General features: G+C 43.3%; 1 protein-coding gene across 1 annotated transcript in view; it reads right to left on the bottom strand.

Moving 5' to 3' along the window:
* Nucleotides 1–24137, bottom strand: part of TRPM3 (transient receptor potential cation channel subfamily M member 3) — a 335439-nt gene that overhangs the window by 230937 nt on the left and 80365 nt on the right. Inside the window, exon 8 of the mRNA XM_019517468.1 lies at nt 4757–4880. Coding sequence (XP_019373013.1) covers nt 4757–4880 — 124 coding nt within the window. The remainder of the gene's footprint in view (nt 1–4756; nt 4881–24137) is intronic.

Genomic DNA, 24137 nt, shown 5'->3' with positions numbered 1-24137 from the left:
CCGCCCAGGCGGGGGCTCAGACATGAAGATCTACAAGGTCCCTTCCGACCCTACTTCTATGATACAATGTGTAACAAGGCCCTAAAGGGCAAGGCTTTATAGGTAGCAGCTACTTTTGTCCTTTGGAAAGAGATATTTCAGGTACTGATTCAGGTAAAGGACACCCACAGCTTCCAAAAACTGACTCAACATCAAACAACACGACTTTAATTCAGGTGGGGATTTTTTTTTGTTTAATGAATTCCATTAAGTTGAAGTGTTATTTTAATCTTTGTGCTTTTCACAGGCAAAATAAAACAGAACAAAAACTAGCCAGTCAAAAGATACCCCACCTTTTTCCTACTGCTAAAATAGAAGAGGCTTGCAGAAGTATTTGCAATCATACAAAATGTGTACTTCAGGATATATACATGTATTTTCTCTGTTTTTTCTTGCATATCCTTTCTCTCTATGGCAGGCTTCATCCATAGTCATGCTATGCCCCTCCTTTCTGTGGGCTTTCCTTCCTTTTATTTCTCTTGTCTTTAATCTTGATGTTCCCTTTCCATCTCATATGTTCATTTTCTTCCTGTCACTGATATTCTGTTCTATTCTGCAACCTTTCTATTTTTTAAAGGATGGCTTTGACGCCAAGTGATTCCCTCCTACAGCTCTGTTTTGTTCCATTAGGGAAAAACTGGCCCTTAACCTGTTTATAGTTCAGGTATTTCTGTCACAGAAGCTTTGCTATTAACTTGCCGGCAGGTCTCACACTGCAGAGCTGACCTGAGTCTCCCTTCCTTAGGGCGCCCTTTCTGCTAATGATTGATAAGAGATGCTGCAAAAGGAGCTGCTGCAGACTCTTGGCAGCATTGGAAATGGCAGTTTAATTTACTTGTATCAGGGTTGGCATCTCAAGAGTTTCACTATGAGCATGGGACACATTCATACATGCAGGTAAATATTTGGCAGCCATAGGTAAGTAGGGAACATATTTCTGTTATATAATTAACTTTAGTAATTAAATTCAGTGATTAAGTTCTGGGGGGCATTATATAGATACAGAAATAATTTGAAAACATTAAAAAGGATACTATCTTGAAGGAATTAGTGACTATTGTATTGTTCTTATTATAGGCTGACCTCCCCGCTACCAAGAGGACCATAACAATCCAAGTCAGTTTATATGTAGGGTCAACCTTTAGGTTCATGACTAATGGTCTATCTGCTGCTGTCTATACTACTTGTAATTACTGAATCATTTAAAGGTGTTTTGTGCACAGTATCTGAAACAGTATAATGATAAAATGACAAACCCTGGATCAGAAAAAATACACAGAGCCTTCTATTTAAGCATAGCTTTCAGGGATGCCTGTTACATCTACTGGTGTTCTATCAATATCAGTTGACCCAACGGGCATCTCTGACACCTGGAGGAATGAAAAATATCAATGCGACACTGTAATTAAAGGGTACAAACTACACAGGAATGATGGAAAAAGTAATACAGAGTGGGGGATTGGATAGGCATTGACTTTGGTTTTTGCTAGTGAGTGCTTTGGCCCTACCTCTGGCCTACTCATGTTCACTACCTCACCATGAATCTCCATGCACTGGTCTAATTCCACCTTCCTGTGCAGCCACATAATGTCCTTCTGTCACTTACTGGTACTAGCTTTTAAAAGCTTGCTTTCAGGGCAAAATTTTTAACATAACACAGATCTAACATGCATTGTGTAACACCAAAATAGCCATGGCCTATGGGTGCCGAGCACTGCTAATTTTTTTGGTGGGTGTTTGAGCCCTAGAGCACCCATGGAGTTGGCACCTATGGGGGACTGGCACTTTATGTTAAAGACAGCATTAAATCTAATAAGGTAAGAGGTACCAGGAAATCTGCATGGGTAGAAATTCAGCATTTAATTCAAAAGAGTGTACTTCTGGGGTTATATTATCAATCTGATCAGGATTTTGGCAGTAAGCAAGAAATGGTAAGGGAGATTAGAGAGGCTGCAGAAGCAGAGAACACAAAAATAATGAGTGGTTTCAATTAGCAACCATCAAGAGAATTAAAATCTTCAAGTAGCATGAGGTATTAAAAAAGAAAAACTTATTCAAGGCACAAATTAAGTGCATACCACAGATAAAAAGAGTAGCAATGGGGCCAGAAAAAAAGAGAGAGCCAGTATGGTTAAATAGTACAATGTAGGATGCTAGGAGAGGCAAAAATATGTCATTCAAAAAATGGAAGTCATGCCTGAGGGAAATAGAAATGAGCATATACTCTGCACTCTAAATGTAAAACTATAAGGCAAGCCCAATATACATATACACAGACACACATGCATACATAGACATATGAACATGCATATATATTAGAAGCAACTTGCTGGAGATATCAAAAGTTTTTTGAGTACACTGGAAAAAGGAAGCCTGCCAGGGATTCAGTAAGGCCTCTGGAAAATCAGGAAATAAAAGGAGCACTCAGGGAGGGTAAGGCAATTGTAGAGAAACCAAATGAGTTCTTTGCATTAGTGCTCACCATCCATAATGTTGGAGAGATTCCAAAACAAGAGTCACTCTTTCCAGGAGACAAATTAATAGAACTAATCCAAATTGACGCATCAGTGAAGGAGGTTATAGAAGAGATGATTAAACTAACAGTGGTAAATCATCAAGACTGGGTGGTCATCACTTAAAGTCCTGAAGGAACTCAAACTTGAAATTGTAACCTATCACTAAAAACAACTTATGTACCAAAGGACTGAAGGGTAGGTAATATAACATCATTCTTTAAAAAAGGGTTCTAGGGGATGTCTACAAGGTGAACCTAACTTCTGTTCCTGATATAGTAGAAATCTGTTGAAACCATACTAAAAATATGATTGTCCCTTACATGGATGAACAGCACCTGTTGGGGAGGGGCCAACCTGACTTTGGTAAAAGGCATTCAAGCCTCACCAATCTATTCAGAGTTTTTTAAGGGTGTCAAGAAGCATGTTACTCAGGGCGATCTGGTTAATATAGTCTATCTGGGCTTTACCAAAAGCCTTGTGAGAGTCCCATATCAAAGGCTCTAATTAAATTCTAGCTGGGGACTTTTTATAAGTCCCCAAAGGAAGTACAAATCCCTTCTCCCTTCCCCTCCATGCTTAGCAGCATAACCCGTCCCTGGCCCACTGCTTCTGCTGTCTCCAGCTGCCTGGGGGTAGGGCAGGGGTGGGGACAGGGGGAGCTCCAGAGTCACTCCTGCCCACTCCAGCTAAGCTCTGTGGGAAGCTGGGCTCAGTTGGGGACAGCGGTAGCAGCAGGCACAATCCTTGTCTCTGCTCAGCCCAGGAACAGGCATGAGGGAGGGGAACCCACCTGCTACTAGCATTGTTGTTGCTGTGTGTAGCTGTGCATAGCTCCATGTGCAGTCTAGCCGCAATAGGGCAGGAGTGGCCCCCCACTCTCCTCCCCTGGGTCATTTGGGGAGAGTAGCAGCGGCAGCAGTGGGTAGGTGAGGAAAGATTCTTATCTGCTTGAGCGACATAAAAAAAGTCCTTGGCTGCTGCTCCTGTAGTGTGGTCCGCCTACACTGATGTTGGTGGAGGGGGGCAGGAGAGAGGTTGGGAACTGGGGTGTAACCACTCCTGCAGCACAGGTCACTTCTCCCACATGCCCCTTTCTACAATTCTGGATCCACCCATGCTTATAGATATAAAACAGTTGCTAGCCATTATTAAGGGGATATTCAAAGGTGGCCTTCACTTCTGCTGGCTCTTCCAAATGGAAATCAGTTTTCTCAGCATGTGGATGAAGCTGGAGAAAATGGATAGTCACTATGACAAATGCATGATTGAAAAAAAAAAAGAGGACTGTACCCTTCCTCTTAAAAATTGTTACATTAAACAAAACATTGCATGTTGTCAACAACCTGGGATTGCAGGCACATATATTTGTGATGATATGAATCTAAAATCAATTTCAGAGGAAAGATTACATGAAAAAAATAAAATTAAAAAGAATCTCATTTCAGTTAGGCTGTCAAACATCAAGCCTATGAGAATTCAGTCCTACAATTTTTTAAGGTGGTGCTGAAAAGTGATTCTGTATGAATGGCAAATTGGTATTCAATGCTTAATTTACCAGTAAAAAGAATATTTTTCAAAGGGACAGCTCTTCAACTTCAACCTAGGGTCTCAGAATCAAGCCATGTTCTTTTTCTCTCATATATCACTTGTAATAAAAGTTCTGAAAGCTGTATGATACCCTTTCATGGCACTTCTGCAGTGCTATAACAAATGTTAGGAGCAGAACTCTCATCAGCGTGGATGACAGTTGTCTGTGTGTGCGTCCACATGTGTACGCAGATGGCATGGCTGGCCGATAACATCAAGATGCATTGTGCAAAGGCAGGCATTGCCAAGCTTATCTTGTATTATTTTGTCTGTCATATTGAAGACATGAGACACTAATAACACATCTGGCAAAACATAACACAGAAAAGTCATTTTGATATTGATCCAGCTGATACATTTCATGACACACCTATGTTGATGTGTAAGTGAGATGAAATGTCAATAGAAAACATTCAAAAAATCCAGGGATTCATAAAGGATGGGGAATACATGGGTTGATATTTTCAAAGCTAATAAGATGATTTGGATACTCAATTGCTATTAATTTTAATGGGAACTGGAAAGCCAAATACCTTGGCTGGCATCTGAAAATCTCAGTCATGATAACAAAGTACCATTTACTTCCCTTTATTCTTAAGAAACTATTAACATACCAACTCCTTCTTCTTCATGCATTCCATGAGTATGATGAAGAGATGCTGTGCCTGAGTCCGAGTGTAGGTAAACGTCTTCTGGATGGTAACTAGTAACTGGTCCCTCAAAGATTCATTGATAAGCCTGAAATTAGAAAAAGTAGAGAAAAGGCAGATGTGTGTTATTAAATATAGTCTGGAAAATGGTTCTAGTGTCAAATTAATGGCCAACAAGGCAGGAATTAAAAACAGAAGGTATTAAAAGTTATTTTGTAGAGGTCTGAAATGGAGGGATTTCTGAAAGCGTCAGAGATCTAAACATTAAAATATGCTGGAAAAACATATTGCTTTAAACATTGTGGTTCCCCACCTCTGAGATTTTTTTCAATTTGCAGATTATTGCTTGATGGAAATATGCACTCAGCACTATCAGCTATGGTGAATTTATTAACAAAAATAAACACTAGATGACAGCCTGGATTTGGTGTAGACTGTAATGTCTGGGTAAGCTGAATACCCAATTGTATCCGTGGGATTGTAAAATGCATCTAGAAGTTTGTCGTGTGGAACTCTAAGGACATTTTTTATTTTTTGGTTTTAAGTGAATATTTTTGTTGTCATTGTACATAGTAAATTATAACATGCTATCTTGAATAACACCAGAAGAACTGCCATATTTATTTCCCATAGTAATACATTAAAAGGCACTGGCTTTACAATAGCTTTTTTCATAGTTAATGTTATTGAATGCAATTTTATGCTTTGCTGAGTCTAAATCATCTATGGGACCAAAAAGGCAGGGTGCTGAGGCAAAGGCTAAGGATAAAACTGTCAAAATGTCTATGTGTGTAGAAGTCCTAGTGGGACATTTTGGAAAATTTTAAAATAAGTATCGTTAGTCAGCTGTACTGTTGCAAGTAGGATTTTGCAATTGAACTTTAAAATCAAGTTGTGGAATGCTTATGCTGAATATTCCCTGGCCCACTTCTATTGCCTGATTCTATCCCACTTGACATTTCAATTGGATTCCTTTTCTCTTCCTTTCTTAAAACTGTGGAACTACACTCATTTCATTGCTAAATGAGAAGCCACAGTAGCTGATGAAATAAGTTATGTAACCTGGGCATGTCTATATGTGCATTTACTGTGAAGAAAGTGGCTTTTAGACCAGCGTCTACATGTATAGGCATTACTGCACAGTAACACTGTGTGTGCTCCAACTTGGCAGTAAAGTCAGAGCATACGCACAGTGTTACTGCACAGTAAGGTATTTACATGTGCCTTACTGTGCAGTAACTAAGTGGGCATAAATTTGCTACCTACATCACTGCATCATTGCCTCTCACGCCATTGTACCTCAGGGTCCCAAACCAGGAGTGCAGGTATGCCTAGCAGGATTAGCAGCAGCAGCAGCAGGGCGCAGTGGTTGAGAAACCCCTCTGCCTACACAAACAGCTTATCGCATACCGCCCAGGGCATGCATAGCAGGGGCATGCTTCAGGCACAGCGGCAGCATGGGGGGGGGGAACCCCAGGGTGCCTCCCCAGAGAAGCCCCCTGATGGGAGGACAGGGGCATGTCCAGTCCCTAAACCCAGTTTTTCAGGAGTCCCATGTGCTCCGAGTCTGGCCACTGTGGGCTGGACAGCAGTGTGGCAGAGTGAATGGCTTGCAGGGAGAGAAGGGGAGAGCTGCAGCAGCAGCTGGGAAGGGGAAAGGGGAAGCAGGCTGCTTGAGGCCAGCACCCTGTGGGCTGCCAGCTCTAGGGGAGAAAGCAGGACTGGGGGGCTCAGCCAGTGGCTGCCTGGGCCCAGCTCTGCCTGGACAGCTTACCATGGTCCCTGGGCACCTGTGATCAGAGACCAGGCAGCGGAGGGTCCCTGGTGCAAAGCATCTTATCTCTGAAATATCTCTAACAAAATACTTCTGTCTCTTGTCTCTGCAGGGTCAACATCTGGATATGGGGGAGAGGCTGCAGGGTCTTGCTGGGATGCTGCCTCAGGGTCGCCACCACTCACTGCTGGAGCCACCTGGACACACCGGCTGTGCCAGTGGTGCACCAGAGGCTGGACACCAGTGGCTGGTGGTGGTCAGGGGTGATGCATAGGATGTGCACGTGAGTGCATGTGCACCCCCTGAGCATGGTGGTGCACCTCCTGCAAAGAGGCACCACCGACACTGTTGGCAATGCCTGCAGGCAGTCACTGTTTGCCACCCTGCAGCCGACACTGCTGGTGGCATCTGCAAGTGGCCCATGATTGCCACTGGCCACTGCCAACTCTGCCAGCAGTGCCTGCAGATGCTCACCACCCCCTCACCTGCTGCTGATAGTGCTGGCGGTGTCTGCGACAGTTCCCCCACCTCAGGCAGAGACCAAGGAAGCTTTGTTTAGGATATTTAGGATGTGAGCCACTGGCAGTATACCATAATTTTCTTATAGAACACAACCCAGAATATAATGAAATGAAGGCCAAAAAAAAGAGTTTCCTAAAGTTATATCTGTGTAGAGCAGGGACAGAGACTAATTTTCAGTTGACTTATCCTCCCTTTCCTGCTTTCCTGGAGACTATCCTCCCTTTCCTCCCTATCCTCCCTTTCCTGGAGACTAGAATCCACCATCAAGGAGCAAAATTGCCCTATGAAAGGTTAGTTTGATTAGTAGACCATCAAGTTCATTAAAAAGGACAAAGTCATTAACATCAGTGGAGTGGAAAACCAGGAGCCATTAAATCATCTGATTCCCTCAGCTGCTGCACTGTCATCAGCTGATTCAAGGGTGATCTCTACTTATGAGCCTCTTACAAAGACCTTAGTAAGGTCAATGAAAGCTATATACAGGTCTGATGTTATTCCCTACACTTTTCTTGGACCTGGTGGGCAACAAAGATCATGTCAGTTGCCACAATGAGATTCTGGCAGGACTTCCTCAGCAAGAGGTAGAAGATAGTTCAGGAGGATGCAAGTGAGGAGTTCCCTAATGTGGAAAGGAGGGAAATACCTCGATAATTACCACACACAGACTTAATCTCTTTTTGTGAAGTTAGTCACTATCTTGGCATTTCTCAGGTTACCAGGGATCTCTTCACTGTTCCAAGTTTGAAAAATAAATTCATGGAGTCTTGTGGCAGGGCACTGTGTATGCCTACCACTTTACGGCCCTGGAGCTGGCAGCTGCCAGGTTCCTAATGAAGGCAGCCATTTTAGGTTCAGGGCTGCCCATATAAATAGGCCAGTTTAGCTGCAAGGGGCCAGGCAACAACACTGCTTGGCCAGAGGGCTGCTGAGTTTTATCCAGAGGTAAGGGAGGAGCTGTAGGGGATGGTAGGAAGCTCCTGGTCCTGGGAATGACCTGAAACTACACCCTGCTGGGAATGGGTGGCCTGGTAGGGCTCTCAGTGGTGCAGGAGCCCCCAGGAAATGCCAGGCCAGTGATCACCCCAGTGAAAGATGGGTCGGGGTGCCTTAACTCCTAGCCTCCACCACTGGATGGGTTACCCCTTTATGTGTAGGGCCCAGGGGGTGGACCCCTAGAGAGAATGAGGAGCTAGAGACTCTATACTGATCAAGAGAGTACCCTCAACTGGCCCATGCTGGGGCCAGGACCAGACTGGTCAAAAGAGCCAGGGGCCCACCGCGAGGGACTTCTGAGAGCTGAGGGCCAGGGGTTCCGACTGGCCTGGAGGTGGGCCAGGGCTGGTAGCTGAAGGTCCCAGGAGGACCACACCCAAGAAAGGAAAATGGCTTCAGGGAGCTACATAGCCTGCATCAAGGTGGATGAGGCTGCCTGATGAGAGGACTCGGGGGTTTCAATCAGGAAGATTTGGGGCCCAGTGTGGGGCTGGTGATGAAGAGAACACCTAGATGCCATCTGTGAGGCTTGGGCTGCAGTGTAGGGGAGGAAGAGAGCTGCAGATAGCGCCCCCTAGCAGCGGGGCAAGAAAATGGGCAGCCTCACGCTTAATTACATCTATCAATTAATTTAAGATCAAGGCACGGCAGGTGAGAAAGTGGGCAGTTAGCCCAAGAACAGGTGGGTGGGCCACATGGAGATCGGCCCCAAGCAGGCCCCCTGTTACAAGTCTTAGTACCAGTTCCTCACTGCCATCCTTGTAGATTTCCTCCAGGGCAGTAGCACTGTTGTTCTTAGTTTCCTTGATGGCTTGCCAGAATTTTAGGATAGGAGGGCTGGTGAGGGATCCCCTTTCAGGATGTTGGGGAATGGGCTTGATGTTGGTATGTACCACAGTTGACTCATGGTTCAGGAATGCCTCAAAGTGGTCTTTCCATCTAGCTTGAATCGATTCATTGTCTCTGAGGAGTGTTGAGCCATCCTGTGATCACAGGAAAGTAGGGCCATGGAAAGTTGGACTGCAAATGGCTTTCACTGCCTGGACAAAAATTATGCATGTTAGTAGACAACTGAATCTCCTTCACTTTATCTTGCCACCACTGGTTTTTGATTTCCCAGATCTTCCTTTCAGCTTTGGCTTTGTGGAGCTGATGCATCTTCTTCTGCTGAGATGGGGTGTCATTTTGCTTAGACGAACGAGCCCTTCTCTTCTGAACTTGGCATTGTTTTCATTGTTCTAGTCTTGGTGTCAATGGTGGTGTAGCCAATGAGTTCAGTGCAGGCCATAGAGACAGTGGTTTAAAATGTTGCCTTCATTTGTGGGCAGGACAGACAGCTTTCCATGGAGACGCTGCTAGTGATCCTTAAAGAAATTTGGGTCTTGAAGAGATTTGGCATTGAGTGTCCTTATCATTGCTTTTGGTGTTTTGGAGCAACCTGGATGTTCATAATGGATCTGAGAAGCATTAGTCAGTATGTAGCCAAGGTTGGAGTAAATTGTTCTTTGACATCATCGTCACCACCCAGCATTGGGTACATATTGTACGCATTGATGATGGTAGTGTACCTATATACTGGTTGTTGCTGAGCTTAAGACATAACGTTTATTAATGTCCATGGGGAGCTCCATAAGTTGACCAAGACAATTCTTGATGGTGAAACCAATGCCATGAATGGATATGTCCTGAACTGATTTCTCCTTCCAGAAGAAGGTGTAGTCTCCACCGTCTTTGCTCAGCTGACCTTCATCCAGCTGTCTTGTCTTGCTCAGAGGTGCAATGCTGGAGTTGTATTTTGTTAGTTCCCTGAAGACAATGGCAGTTCTCCTTTCTAGTCATTCATTGTCTTGGTTATCCATCAGCCTTAGTGTGGAGCAGGAATCAAAGCAGGATGCTTCTATCTCAGGCAGAAAATCTGCTTCCCCACATAATACACACCACAATTTTGGGGGGGCTAAGGTATGTGTTGTATGATAGAAAATATTGACATTTAATCAAGGTCCATGTGAGATTATAGGTCACTTGAAACTGCTGTGATTAGTTATGACACTTTATTGATGAATACAAGTAATTCCTATTAATAAAGTCCATGGGAGACTGTTTGTAACAGAGTGGGTTGGCTCTTTAAAAGGGAGCACAAAGTCTGTAGTGGAGGCCCATCTATGGATGGTTAGTTACTTATGGACCACCCACAGGTAGTTAAGAATACCACTGAGAGAGAATGGGGAGCTTGAGCTAGGGGGAAGAAACAGTCCTTGATCAGGAGACAGACTGATTTGTTTGCTTTGAAAGTAAGGACTGTTTTTGCATTTTAAAAGGAAAGGCTAAATACAGTAAAAGCTGTGTTAACTGGCATTTAAGTAACCAGAACACTCTATTAACTGGAATTTCCGGCCGGCTGGCTGGACGCAGGGGGTGGGGGACTGGCAGGGGGAGCTCACATGCGATGGGGAAAGCTAGTTGCTGCCACCACCCACCACCCTGTGCTGTCACTGCTCCATGTGCCCTCCCCGCTCAGCTTGTGGCTGTCACCTCCCCCATCCTGCCTCTACCCTGCTTCACATCTGGCATAAAACCCCCTGCCCTCAGGTAACTGGAATTGTTATATAACAGGCACCCCTTTTACCCCACTCATGCTGGATAACAAAGCTTTTAATGTAGCTCCCTCTGGGCAAAGTCATGTTGCAAAAAGGCAGCAGGATCACTAACCAGCTTACACTGTCCTAAAGGAATGCTGCTGTAGCAATCTGTTTTGTCTTGGTCACCTGAGAAATTAATAAATTAAGATTACCCCAAGATATACTGTAGCACATAGTCCATATATTTGAAACCACACATGGTCACCAAAAATTAAGCATCATTGTCCAACATGTACCAAGCAATTTTGGAAAACACACATTTAACACAACTGAATAAATTTCAAAATGTATAAACAGACTTTCAAACAATGATTGTCCTTAATGGCTGAAATTAAATACTAAACTAAAGAAAGTGGCAGCACATGAAGTCACCTCGCTAATTTAGAAAAATTCTAGTGGATACAATTTATATTGTATTTGACTCATGTATCTCCCATTCTACTTGCAGATTTTTCTTCTCAGCAGTTTTCATCAGTGTACTTGGACTCAGAAGGCATCCAAGAGCAATCCTCTTTGTATAAACCCAGACAAGAAGCCATACATAAACATCAGGTTAGGGCAATTTTAAGTTTTTAGCAATTTAAAGGAATCATATATACTTTCTAAGTACAAATACTAGTATTTCAAAAATGGTTTGACATTGGAATGAAATAATTATATTACATGTAACATTAGCTCTTAAAGCATGGCTCTTGACAGCAAAGAGACTCATCATGGAAGCTATTAATTTAACTTTCTTGATGAAACATTGCTGTTCTTAATATCTTACAAATTAGTGGGTTTAGCAATTTACAAAATTTATTCTTTGAAGTGTAAAAGCCTCTACACTGTAGCAGTTTTCTCATTTAAAATGTAGTTGTATTCTTTGGCTTATTAGATGAGTCAGAATGTTTCAAAGTATAAGTTGATGTTAATCAAACAGGAACACTAGATTCACAAATTGTTCATAGCTCACTTTTTATGCTAGATAAAAGACAGATTTATAGTTGTATAGTCCTGCAGCAATTGCAGAGAATTACCTGGGCTATTAGAGTCTATAAAAGTTAATGTTTGCTTAAGGTAATCGCATTGGGACACACAGAAAAAGATTGGAAACCAGTTTATTTTATGAGGTTTGTGTACATCACTTGCTCCCCTCTGGAGTAAGGAGGTGCAGGCATGAATAAGGTCTGCAAAAATACAATCCCCAAGTTCAGCTATGTCATGCCTTCTCATTACAACAAGGCATGCTGGTAACAGCTGACATGTGAGAGTGGCTAGAAACAGCCTACATGGAGGCACAAAAAAGATAATACAGTCAGAGGGGGTTCATCTACATGAGACGCTGACTGTGCAGTACCCTGATACTACTGCACAGTAGCATTACGTGGCAAAAACTGCAATGCTATGCTACTGTGCAGTAGTATTAGGCTACTTCACAGTAGTGTCACAAAAAGGGTGCTCGCTGGTGCTACTGCTCAGTAACTCAGGTTACTGGACACTTATTTAGTTCTCATTTATACAAGTACTAAATAAATGCACAGTGACCACTGCTTAGTAGAGTCTTGTGTAGATGCGGCCAGGAAGATCTAAACTAGGTTAAAGGGTTAAATTAGGTATATTGGGCTGGAATGGTGTTACTTCTGTTAAATCTGTGTGAGCATGAGGAAATTTCCATGAGCCTTTGAGTTCTTCTCTAATACCTCCAGTAGTTTTTGCCCCACCAAATTAGCTGCAGGGGATTTGGCAGCTTCGTGGAAGGCCAGGACCATTAGTGCAGAGGCCCGATTATCTGCTCAAGCTCTGAGCTTCCCATGTGCAACTGCTCTCTTGCAGCATGGCTCTAGCTGAGGTTTTCTCCTGGCTGTGGCTCCTTTTGGGACTCCGCTTGGGGAACAGGGGAAATTTTTCCATGTACAGCTTCTTTATATAATGGTCAATTCTGCCACAGGTACTCTATTACTTTATCCTCTTGGGTCAAAGGGGCAACAACAGGAATCTGAACCTGAATCCAACACATCATGAGGTCACCAGCCTGACCAGCACTCCTATACAGATCCCTACCTGTGGCACATCCTCTGCAGGATGTCCAAGAAGGCATTGAAGAGCTAATGGTGCAGAGACATTATAAGCTCCTCTTGGATGGGAAGCCTGAGACTGGTAGATAGAGAAGGTATAAATTGCACCCACTGTATGGGAGTGACTGCAGTTAGTGACTTACAGCATTGTACCCAACATGTCCCTGCAGCTTGTATATGAATACCAGGTGACTTTTATATCATCTGAAAAAGACTAAGCTTTAACACACTAATGTAAAACTTGTTTACCACAGTCTAACAGAGTTTCTGTGTTCTAAATTAGGGGTCACACACTCAACTTAATATTTACTATGTGCAGTTAAAATGCAAGCAGATGCAGGTTCAAGCAATTTAGCATATGTTAAGTGCCCTCCTAGCATTGCAAAGTTATTCCCTTTCAGGCAATGGTTATCTTCTACCATGTACTAACTTTAGTAGGTTACTACATTCCAATGATATGCAACTGTTGCAAGTGAACATGTGACAAGAACCTTAATATGGTAACATGTGGCTCAAATAGGGTGACCTTATGTCCTGTTTTAGCTTGGACAGTTCTGGATTTCAGAGGCTGGTCTCAGCTGGCTGTTGGGAATTTAACAGGTGTCTCAAAGGCAGGGGCATGGGGCACAGTTGGAGCAGCATGGAGTACCTTGCAGGTGGGCAGGCAGGCACTGCTGCTTGCCTGGCATGCAGTCCCACACCTGCCAACTTGAGCGTGTGTATGTGTGGTGGGGAGTAGTGTCCTGGATTCCCCAAATGATATTCTGGATTTCTGGGATTTCCATATGGTCAGCCCAGGCTAAAGATCTGAAGTACTTTCCTCAGCAAAAATCTCTGAAGTGAATAGAAGATTTGCTAGAGTGGGAGCTAACATAAAATGAGAGTCTTATGTTCTCTGTGCAATAAAATGGTGTGAAAAGGGACCAATAAGAAAAACCAACCAAACAAACCAGAATATTTTAAAACTCAGATGGCTCAGCAATATATATTATTCCATCCTGTAATGAGAAGAAATGGCTAGTAATGGGGAGTGAATGTTCCTAAAACACCCACTGAACACATTTTTAAAAGTATTATAGGTACTGTATTGGGAAGGAGGAGATCTCTCTTGCTCTCGTTCTCTCATAAGAGGCTGTGGCCTAGGGAAACAAGTATTTCCGAGGCTCTTGAAGTCTGAGATTAAGCTCACTCTGTACCCAGCCACAGTTAATTAAAAATAATAATAATTTAGATCCAAATCCTGAAGTTTTCACTCAGGATATTCAGTTTTACTTCAGGCAAACTCCCACTGAAGCCAATAGGAATTTGCCTCAGTAATCACTGAGAGAAAACAGAATAAAGCCCTTAGGATTTGGTGCATAGCTTTTCTAAGCAGCCATCATTTTCCTTTCTCCTATTAAAGCTAGCAGAGGTTATATTATTCCATAGATTTTTTTTTTAGAAGTAAAATCTTCATTAAAATTACTGGTATTCTTTAACAAACAAACAAATAGTGGCATGAGATGGCTCTGTAATTAGGGAGGCTTGGGCCTTCCTATAGGATGACAGTTTGCAAACTAGTCATATGTATAATTTGATTTGTCACCTAATTTTCTACCCCTACAAGTTGTACATGGTTTATGTTATAGTGCATTGCAGGCCTACAGTAAGCCTCATTATTTTATTATTCTGTACCTTGGCAAAGCAGCAAACTGGGAGTAATTATATCAGAAATAGAAACTGAAGTAGCAAGGTTAATAACTGTCTCTTTTTAATAAAGCATACATAACAATGTAAGATGAATTTTGGGTAAACTGTGAAATAATTTGTCAAGAATAAATCACATTTTCTTTTTATGACCCTAGAAGTAGCAACAGCTGCTCAAAACAACGATCTTTGATCATGTACTTTGGCTGGGGCCAATATAATCTATGCTATATTATTAAAAAATCTAACCTTATGACATAATTTTTAATACGTATGTACAAAAATAGCTGCAAACAAAGCATGGGAGCTAATAAACTGTTGCAGAATTATCTATTGTGTTTTCAATTGCATATTAACGCAAGTTAAAACACCACTTAAAAATAGATCCCTCTATACAGAAGCCTTAGAGGAGTCACAGTAATTTAAGCATCTCTGGGCATGCCCTCACAAGACTTTTACTGTGGAGTTTACTAATTATCTCTGCAATAAATTTCTTGGCATCTACACATGCAGGGCTATGAGGCTGGAGTAAACTAATAAACTTGGGAGCAACATAGTACTTATAAATACAAGTACTACCGTGCTGCAGAGTTTTTTTACTCTGCAGCACTGAATATGTAGGGTGCTTGTACACATGACGAAAAGTGGCCACTTTTGTGGTTTATATGTGTCACGCTGTATACATGCATGGGTTTTTTTAATGATTTAAATGCATTTGCTACATTGCAAACTAAACCACATCCGTATGTAGTTTAGTTTTCAATGTAGCTATTTGTAATGTTGTAGGCTTCACAGCTCAATCCCTCACTGTGGGAGAGGCAGGCTGAAGGCAGAAGCAGAGCCTGCACACATCTCCTATGGCCGGGGTGCTAGTTGTCGGTTGGGCAACGGCCACTGAGCTGTTGGGAGCACCAGTCCTTATTTCTGCAGCTGCAGACCCCCTGGAGCTGCTTGGACGGGCTGGTAGTGGGTGGGTGCTGCCCCAGCTTGGGTTCAGGGAACAGCTGGATCAAGTTGGGTGATGCCTGAGAGCTGAGGAAGCACCTGCCTGGGTGGCCCTGGGGGATGCCGCCATTGTGGAGGGAAGATCTGGGGCCTATATCAGGCCCCTTGTCACTTTTTTATCAGTGGACCTGCGCAGCCCCTGAGCTGCTGGGGGGCCTGGTTCTTCTCTCTGCTGCAGCGCTGCCTCCCGGGGCTGTCCAGGCAGGGTGCTAGCTGTGTGGTGCTGCTCCAGCTTGCAGGCAGCACATGCTGGATCTAAGTCTTCCCTGAGCTCAGATCTAAACATATTTGAGGAGAGCAATGGCAAGATAACACTTATCCCCTTTTCCAACTCTAAAGCCTTCAAAATCTGTTCAGAGTACATAGGTATTGGAAGATTTAAAATACATTCACTGCAGATAACTGTGAGAAGCTACTATGAGAATTTCTTCAAAGAAATTATGTTATGTAAATGGACAATTCATTTTTATACATTTTGAAATCTAAGACACATGATAAGAAAGGCAATGGGAACCATTTAAGACCTGTGGCAAACCAAATATTTTGTAGCATTCCTTTTTCTAAGATGGCCTAGTCTTGTCTCTGAAAGCACCTCATTTTTTTTTCCCCATCAGTGCCAACAGATTGCAAAATGCAGGTTACAGGGGGAGAGTGAGTGGGTGAGAGAATGAATTCATGAATACCTTACTGATTTTTTCAGGTGTCAGCACTTTATTGTCACAGAGGGAGATGAACTGTAGCCTTGTGGTTAGGACACTGACCTTGGATATAGTTTAAAGCCTTACTCCTACCATATTTTATAATGTATAGGTTGGCACATTATATAATGCAACCTAATATTTCTGTAAAAAACTGTTAGGATTTTTCTATGTCCAGTGTACAAGTTGTACCCACCTCTGTGCACAAGGTGCTGGAAGCCCAGGCAGGCTCATGGGAGAGGCAATGCGCTGGTGGGCTCCTGGGAGCTTGGGCAGCAAATGGCCTGCTGGCAGCCCACCTGGCTGGCCCTGGGGGGTGCTGACACTGAAGGGAAGGAGCAAGTCCCCCCGCAGCTCAGGGGCTGCCCAGCCCAGTGGAAGCTCACTCCCCAGGTGCAGGGAAGGTAGGGAGGCTCTGCCAATAGCAGGATTGGGCCCTTTGTTACTTCTCTCTTCAGCAGGCACTTACAGCTAGCAGGACACCTGACACTGCCCAGGAAGGGGCTGGCATGACCCATGGGCAGCACAGGGTGTTGGGCAGGGGTGGGGGGGCAGCCATACCTGACATCCCTAGCCTCCTGCCTGCCCCTAACTGACACCCTGCAGAGCTCCTCGGGTATGCCAGCCCCTTTCCGGGAGGCGTCAGGTGTCATGCCAGCTGCAGGCAGCTGTTAAAGGCAGAAGTGGTGAGGGGTCTGATCCTGCTTTCTGTGGAGCCTCCCCTGCTTTCCCCATATCCAGGGAGCAAGCTGCCACCAGGCTGGACAGCCTCTGAGTTGTGGGTGGCTCAGTCCTTCCCTCTGTGGTGGCAGTATGCCCTGGGGCTGGCTGGACGGGCTGCCAGTGGGCTGTGTGCTGCCTGAGCTCCCAGGGCCCTGATCCAACTTCCTGGGAGTCTGCCAGCATGCTACCTCTCTTGTGAGCCCACCTGGGCTTCCAGTGCCTCGCACATTAAGGCAGGGGACATTGTATAAGTTGAGACTGAATTACCATATTTCAGGGTGTATAAGACAAGTTTTGAAGACAATATTTTAACTCTTAAAATTCAAAGATGAGCTTTTCATCCCAAATCAGACCTCTCTGATTGAAGCAAGACTGTGACTTGAACCTGGGTCTCCCACATCCAAAGCCTATACTTTAACTACCAGAATGGAAACATATGCACACACACCCCCTCACCTTCTGCTACTGCAGACTCATTTGAAAGGTCTTATTTTAATTCTGGTGTGGATAGAAAAACTGGAAACTTTTTTTTTGGTGGTGGTGGTGCGGGGGTTAGGGGGGTGGAGTCCATGAAATGGGATTACAGTTCTCCAGCAGCTGTTATACCAACTTTGTCATAGTAGAGGAAAGATGAAAAGTGAGTCATAACTGTTGCATTTTTTTTAACTCTCTATTGTTAGTTTCAGAAGGCCCTCATACAAGTTACTGACTCTTCATTGACTTATTATGGACCTCATATCCCCAGTGCTTCTAATCCATCTGCTCATGGAGATAAGATCTTAATGTTACTCCTTCAGGACTATGCTGAGATTCGCCCTACTGAGCCACAAGCAATTTTTAACAATAACAAGAAAACTAGAGCAAAACTGGGGACTGATGGATAGTAAAAATCTCTGTATAGATGATTATACAATATTATGTTGATAAAGGGTAAAATTTCTCCTTTGCAGGGGGCCAGCACAAGGCATGGGTAAAGTTATGTGGTATACTTAGGCCATATTAAGGACACTTAAAACATTAGCATCTGCACATTAAAGCTTGATAACTTGTGCTAAGTGTCCTCTGTGCATCTCAAAGTTACACCACTTCAGGTAAAAGTTAACTCTGGACCATGCTACCTAGTTTGCATTAGGGTAACTTCAGTCTGCTCCACAGAGATACAATGAACAATATGCAGTCCTCCTGCATCCTAGGATGCACTGCTTTCAGCCCCTCCCTCCCACCATCTAGAGCAGGGATAGAGCCCAGATGTCCTGGCTCCTAGACACACCCCTGCTCACAAGTCCTCTAGTGGCAAGTTGGAGCTGTGCAAACAAGGAATGGTATTAACCCTTAACATGTGAGTGCTCACAGCATGTTCCAGCTTTAATGCTACTTGACATTCTACAGATTTAGTATGGTCTAAATATATAACTTAGGTGCCATTTAAGCCCTATCTTGAGCACTACAGTGGCACTTTGTTCTAGTGTTGGCCCACTGCACAGTAGGGTATTTCACTGTAACTTTGTAATATACTACACTACTACTGCATCAAAATTGTTATGGCAATAATTTATGTAAAAAGAAAAAGTTTGTATTCAAGAAGTATTGAGCATAGCTTGATCCTGGCTAAACAGAATGTTCTGTTTAAAGCACAATCCACTCTAGACCCAACCTTTCATTTCTTTTGTGCTTAAAAACTCCATTTGACTTCCCAGTTGGGCACCAAGGGCACTTTCAAATATGCTCCAGGGGTGTGGGGGAGGGAGGGGGAGGTGCTTTAATTAAAGCGGCTCTGAGAGTTGCTCTAATTAAAGCACTACAGCATCTCATGTATCAGCATCCCCATGCCTCCAAATCATGGTGGGGTGCTTGAACTAAAGCCCATTTGACAAATTTTAGTTCAAGTACCCCAAGTGCAGGGATGCTGATACACACTTGGGAAGCTACTGGAACACAGTAATTGCCATACTTCAGCAGACTCAATTAATTGAGTCTGTTCCAATGTGCTGTAATTATAACACATTGGAGCAGCTTCCACCCTCATGTACAAGCACCCCAAGGGCCTGGTTTTTAAAAAGTACATTTAAGTGCCTAATTCCTGTTTTAATGGGATTTGGAAATCTAACATCTGTAAAAATACGTCCGCAAAACCAGGAATTTGGGATGATGCCATATTTAGCTTCAGGATGAAATCTACTGAAATGCTCCACAAAAGCACTGAAACATTCATTAAGCTTTTGGATAACGCTATGAATCATGAACTGCATTAGTTTTAGCAGCAAGCTGGTATTAGGTTTTCTGGACCTCTGAAAGAAGAGGACAAGATGTATAGGATCTGTGAAAACAGGTCTCCTGAAACAGCTAAAATGCTAAAATTTAAAGTGTCTTTCCCAACTAACATTTCAGTTGCATCTGAAATATGCTGTGAACAGTAACAAAAGCCCTGCTCATTTCTTTGCTCTGGCTGATCCAGTACAGACAGATGACAGGACTCTGGCATCTTTCTGCCTCACATGGAAATCTCTTTTGAAGTAATGCCCAGTGTCACAGAGGATAATATACCCTTTGCTAAATCCCATCACAATCTTTCAACTTTGTGGTGCTGAAGATGAGCTGAAGGATTTGGTTCATAGCCAGTGCTCTAAATTATTTAGTCGGCTGCCTGAAGAGGACTTCAGTACCAAAGATACTGAAGATGCACAATAACAATGCTGTGACTGTTTCCAAATTTAAAATGACTGGATTAGCATTCATAAATAGAAACAAAATGTTTTGAAATGATCTAAATAAAAATAATATTGATTCACCTAAATTGAGCATCTGGGGGTTGCTGATCTGTGAAAATGTTTGATGTATTGATTTGTCTTGATTTGGGGCTGATAAAAACTGTCAACAGCTGAAAAATAGTTGCAGGATGTGAAAAATATTTCTTGCCCACTTCTACTGGAGATGGAAAGGATTTGGGAATAATGTTTTGTGTTTGTAGACAATTACAGCTCATAAGGAGATATGGCTCACATCTTTGTTAATTTTGTTTTGGGTGCTCCAAGAATCATAAATAAGCCAGAGTTCTGCATCTCCGTACATCTCAGTAGGATAAGTTCATATTTGCAATGGCATTTGATCTTATTTTCATCTTTGGGATGAGACTGGTTTAGCTTAATTATTCTTTGGTTTGGCTTGAATATCAAAAATCCTATTACGCTTTGATAAAAGAAGGGGTTTACCTAAAGTTTGTTACTGAATACTCTCCTCACTTCAACGTGACTAATGTCTGTCTCCCTTTTGCCCTCCCATATCAGAGAAGGCTACACTTCTCTGCTAAAATAATTCCTATAGGCACATTTTATAGCTTTATGAGGTGTTTTGGGAAAGATAAGAGGCAATATAAATGTGTAAGATACATATCTATCTATCTAGCTATCTAGATAGATAGATATCTATCTATATATAGCAAGCCCTGCCCATTGAACAAAAGTCTATTTGTGTGTAATATCTGAACATCATCGTAGCTGTTATGCTAAAAAAAAAATCAAGGGATTTTTCTTATTTTTTTTTTTTTGTTTTAAACTCTATGATTAAACTGTGCATCTAGTTATAAAAGTAATAAATATGAAGCAATGAGTACAAAGGCAGACGGAGACAAAGGCAATCTCTAATAATTCCCAGAAGAGGGTGTTGTAGTTCATTAGGAACAAACACATGCTTTACAGTAGGAACACAAACCATAAGGTTCATTTTTGAAAACCAAAAGCACATTGACCTGAATATCTTAAGGGTCTTACTCACAGAAATGTAGAGTTGAAAGAATAGGTAAGGCACCCAGACACTCAGAATTTTTATATAACATTCAACTATTGCAACCATTCCTATTCTGTCAGTAAACGTTTGTTTAAGCAGGACATAGCTTTAAACTAATCGTTTTATCCTAAATGCTTCATTTAATTAACAGAAGGCCTTCAGGATTGAAAACTACTATCACAGTATGCACAGTTCTATAAATAGTTGCATTTACAGCTGTTGCAGTCATAGCATGTGTGTGTGTAGACAGGAGAAGGGAATAAGGGTATCTTTGATCATAGAATCATAGAAAATGAGGGCTGGAAGGGACCTCAGGAGGTCATCTAGTCCAACCTCCTGCTCAAAGCAGGACCATACCCAACTAGATCATCCCAGCCATGTGCAACTGGTGCCTCTTGAGTTGGGGGGGCACTTGCCCTCTCAGTGGCCACTTTATCATTCATCCTGAAGCTGATCCCGCTGACCTGCAAGTGGCAATGGCATGCTGCTGGCAGTTCTGGGCACACTGCTGACACTTCTGGGAGGGTGCTGGTACCTCTGGGTGAGCCCCCAACTCCCCAGAGGGAGCACCAGCACTCTTGCCTGCCCCCACTGCCTAGTAATGCTGACTAAAAGGGGTGCACCAGCACTCTCTGGGGGTGCATATGCACCCCCTACGTGTTGCCACTGATCCCAGCCAAAGCTTTGTCTAGCTGGGTCTTAAAAGCCTCCAAGGATGGAGATCCTACAGCCTCTCTGGATTCCACAACCTCTCTGATAGTGGTTGATCATACAGTCAAAGAGTTTTACTTGGAGAAGAGATGGAATTTAATTATGAAGACTTCATTTCCATAACTCAAGAGCTTATAAGGCTTTATGAAACTGGAACCAGATCCAGCAAAGCTAAGTACCTGCTTAACTTTAAGCAGGTGAATAGTCCATCTGAAATGATGTGCCAAAAATTCTAAAAAGCCTCACTGCCTACATTTGACAAAAATGAAGCAAAAAGGAGGATGGGAAGCGCACAGGAACCTGATCTTCCAGGTAATTATCTTGAGGTTATTACAGTCACCATTGCTATTTTGCAACCTAATAGCAGGATTAAAGTGTAAAAGCTACGTACATCAGTAATATGAAGAGTTCTAGACTTAACCTACACTTCATTTAAAAAAAAAAAAAATAGAAAAAAAACCCAACCCTTTCTCCTTTGTTCTGCAAGTACTGGAGCACAAGCCAAGGAGACATCCCACTGCTTATCATGAGGGAGTATGCTCCATATTTAATGTTACTTACACCCATGTGTACCCTTTTCTTACCCCTACACTGTAATTCAACCACCTTATTCTTCTTACCATACACTGCTCCAAAACCTTTTGGAGTCAAGGCCATAAGTGATTTCCAGTTTCAGAATTATATGGAATTTGCAAAGGCTACCTTAGAAACTGAACATTCAGTAGGCACAGCTCTCTCAAACTCAGCTTAATGAAAACCACACCTTAAAGTGTATTTTTAAAAAAATGTGAAGTGACTTTAAGAGAGAAGAAAGTAGTTAGGCCTAAAAACTGACATACTTTCAGAGGCATTTTTTTACACTAAGACTGTGCTCCAAGATTCTCTCTGTATCTTTTCTATGAAAATGTACTGTTGCAGTCATGGAAAATAAAACTAATTGGTTTAGGTCCTGTACCCATGGAGTCTGACGTGTCTTTTGCAATACACTTCAGGCCCTGAGGAGTAGCAGGGCAGCTCCATGCCTGGGGTAGCCATGACACATGGGGCAGTGCCAACTGCTGTAGTGCTGACTGAGGTGGTGAAGTCAACCCCTGCAGCATTCATGGCTACTTTTGCACTCTCTCCTCTGCCTCCCTAACAAGAGTGCTGCCCAGGGCTGCTGTCCCAGTCACCACCCCCCTCAATTAATGTTACTATTCAGGCCCTTCAGTTGGCATTATGCAGAGCTGGACTCTTACTATGTTGTTAAACAGTCTTCTATTGCAGTGGACACCATTTTGTGGACACAATTTTGTCATAGGACACAATTTTGCTTATGTTAGAATGCACAGTTCTATATATATGAAGGGCTTAGTCTGTCCATCTGTGTGTTTGTCTGTGAGTCTGTCTGTCCATAATGCTCTTCATCAACTGCGCCTGTGCTGCCGAGAGGGCAGTGATTGACTGAGCAGGCCCAGGCGAGCATGTGGTGGGGGGAGGCAAATGGGGGGGGTCACAGTGGTGGCACACCCCTGCCTCCCAGCCCTAATGCACCCTTGTGTCTGGTGGGACGGGGTGCCCAACACGTGCATGAACCCCACAACTTTTATTACCAACAGCTGGCAGGAAGGGAGAGGTGGTGGGAAAGGAGGCGAGGGGAGGCATGGAGGTGGGGGGAAGCCTCACTTCTTGGGGGAGAAAGTGGGCAGGGGGAGGGAGCCCCCGCGCTGGAGAAGGAGGCAGCAGCAGCGGAGGGAGCATTTACATGGTCCCCCCGCCCGCCCCCCACTCACCCTTTGGGGCCGGCCATGTAAGCACTCCTTTGAAATCCATCATTCTTGATGGGCAATTGGCTAGTAAACTGAGAATGTTTTACTGTGTGAATTTTTCCATCACTATACTGAACAACTCCAGCTAAAGCATCAGGCCTGCAATAAGGAAAATGCCCATTTTAAATGTCATCAGTTGTCATTTTGAAGATAGCTATCTTTTCTATAAACTTTTACATTTGAATGATGATACTGCATCTTAAATATTTGGATAGTAAGATTCCTACATAAAGAACGTACCTACACGTCGCCATGCAGAGCTGTTGCTATGGCACCATGCTTTAGTACTATGAAAGTCATACTGAAACTCAAGGAAAAAAGACTGCACTCATGGGCACAATTTAAAATAAATTACAGTGATTATATCTTTAAAGAAATTTGTCCATTATTCACAGCAGTGCATACTACCAACATACACTGTGTGTAAAAAATCTGTCCATTTGTTGCTTGTGGTGAGTAGGTATTTAGGATGCTAAAACAAACAACTTAATACTATTGGCATTACATTACTGGGCCCATGGGAGAATCCAGGATTTTGTAAAGGGGAGTATGGGAGTAGTGACCAGTATTGCAGGGGTGGCAACACCCCCCTCCCAGCTTTTTCTCCGCTCTGCCACTGGGGTGGGAAGACCATGCCATGGGAGCTGCAGCTGGGGACATTTTTAAAGTTCCCAAATCAAGTAAGAATCCTGCCGTCAGCCTCTCCCTTCTTTTCCATGCTCAGTGACATCTCCCCTCCCTTCCCATTCAACTACCCTACCCCCTGCTGCAACTTTTGTGCAATGGAAGTCTATTGAGAAAAATGGCAACAGCAATGGATGGTCTCCACCCTGAACCTTCTCCCAGGCTGGCAGGAAATAGGCAGGGTGGGGATCAGGCATGGAGGAGGAATCTGCCCACTGCTCCTGCTATTCCCTGAGCAGCACACCTGGAGTGGGGAAGGAGC

The sequence above is a fragment of the Gavialis gangeticus genome, unplaced genomic scaffold, assembly GCF_001723915.1.
Source record: "Gavialis gangeticus isolate Ggan-Ray unplaced genomic scaffold, GavGan_comp1, whole genome shotgun sequence".
Lineage (NCBI taxonomy): Eukaryota > Metazoa > Chordata > Crocodylia > Gavialidae > Gavialis > Gavialis gangeticus.
The sequence above is the reverse complement of the archived record's forward strand: the minus strand, read 5'-3'. Positions and strand labels throughout refer to the sequence as shown.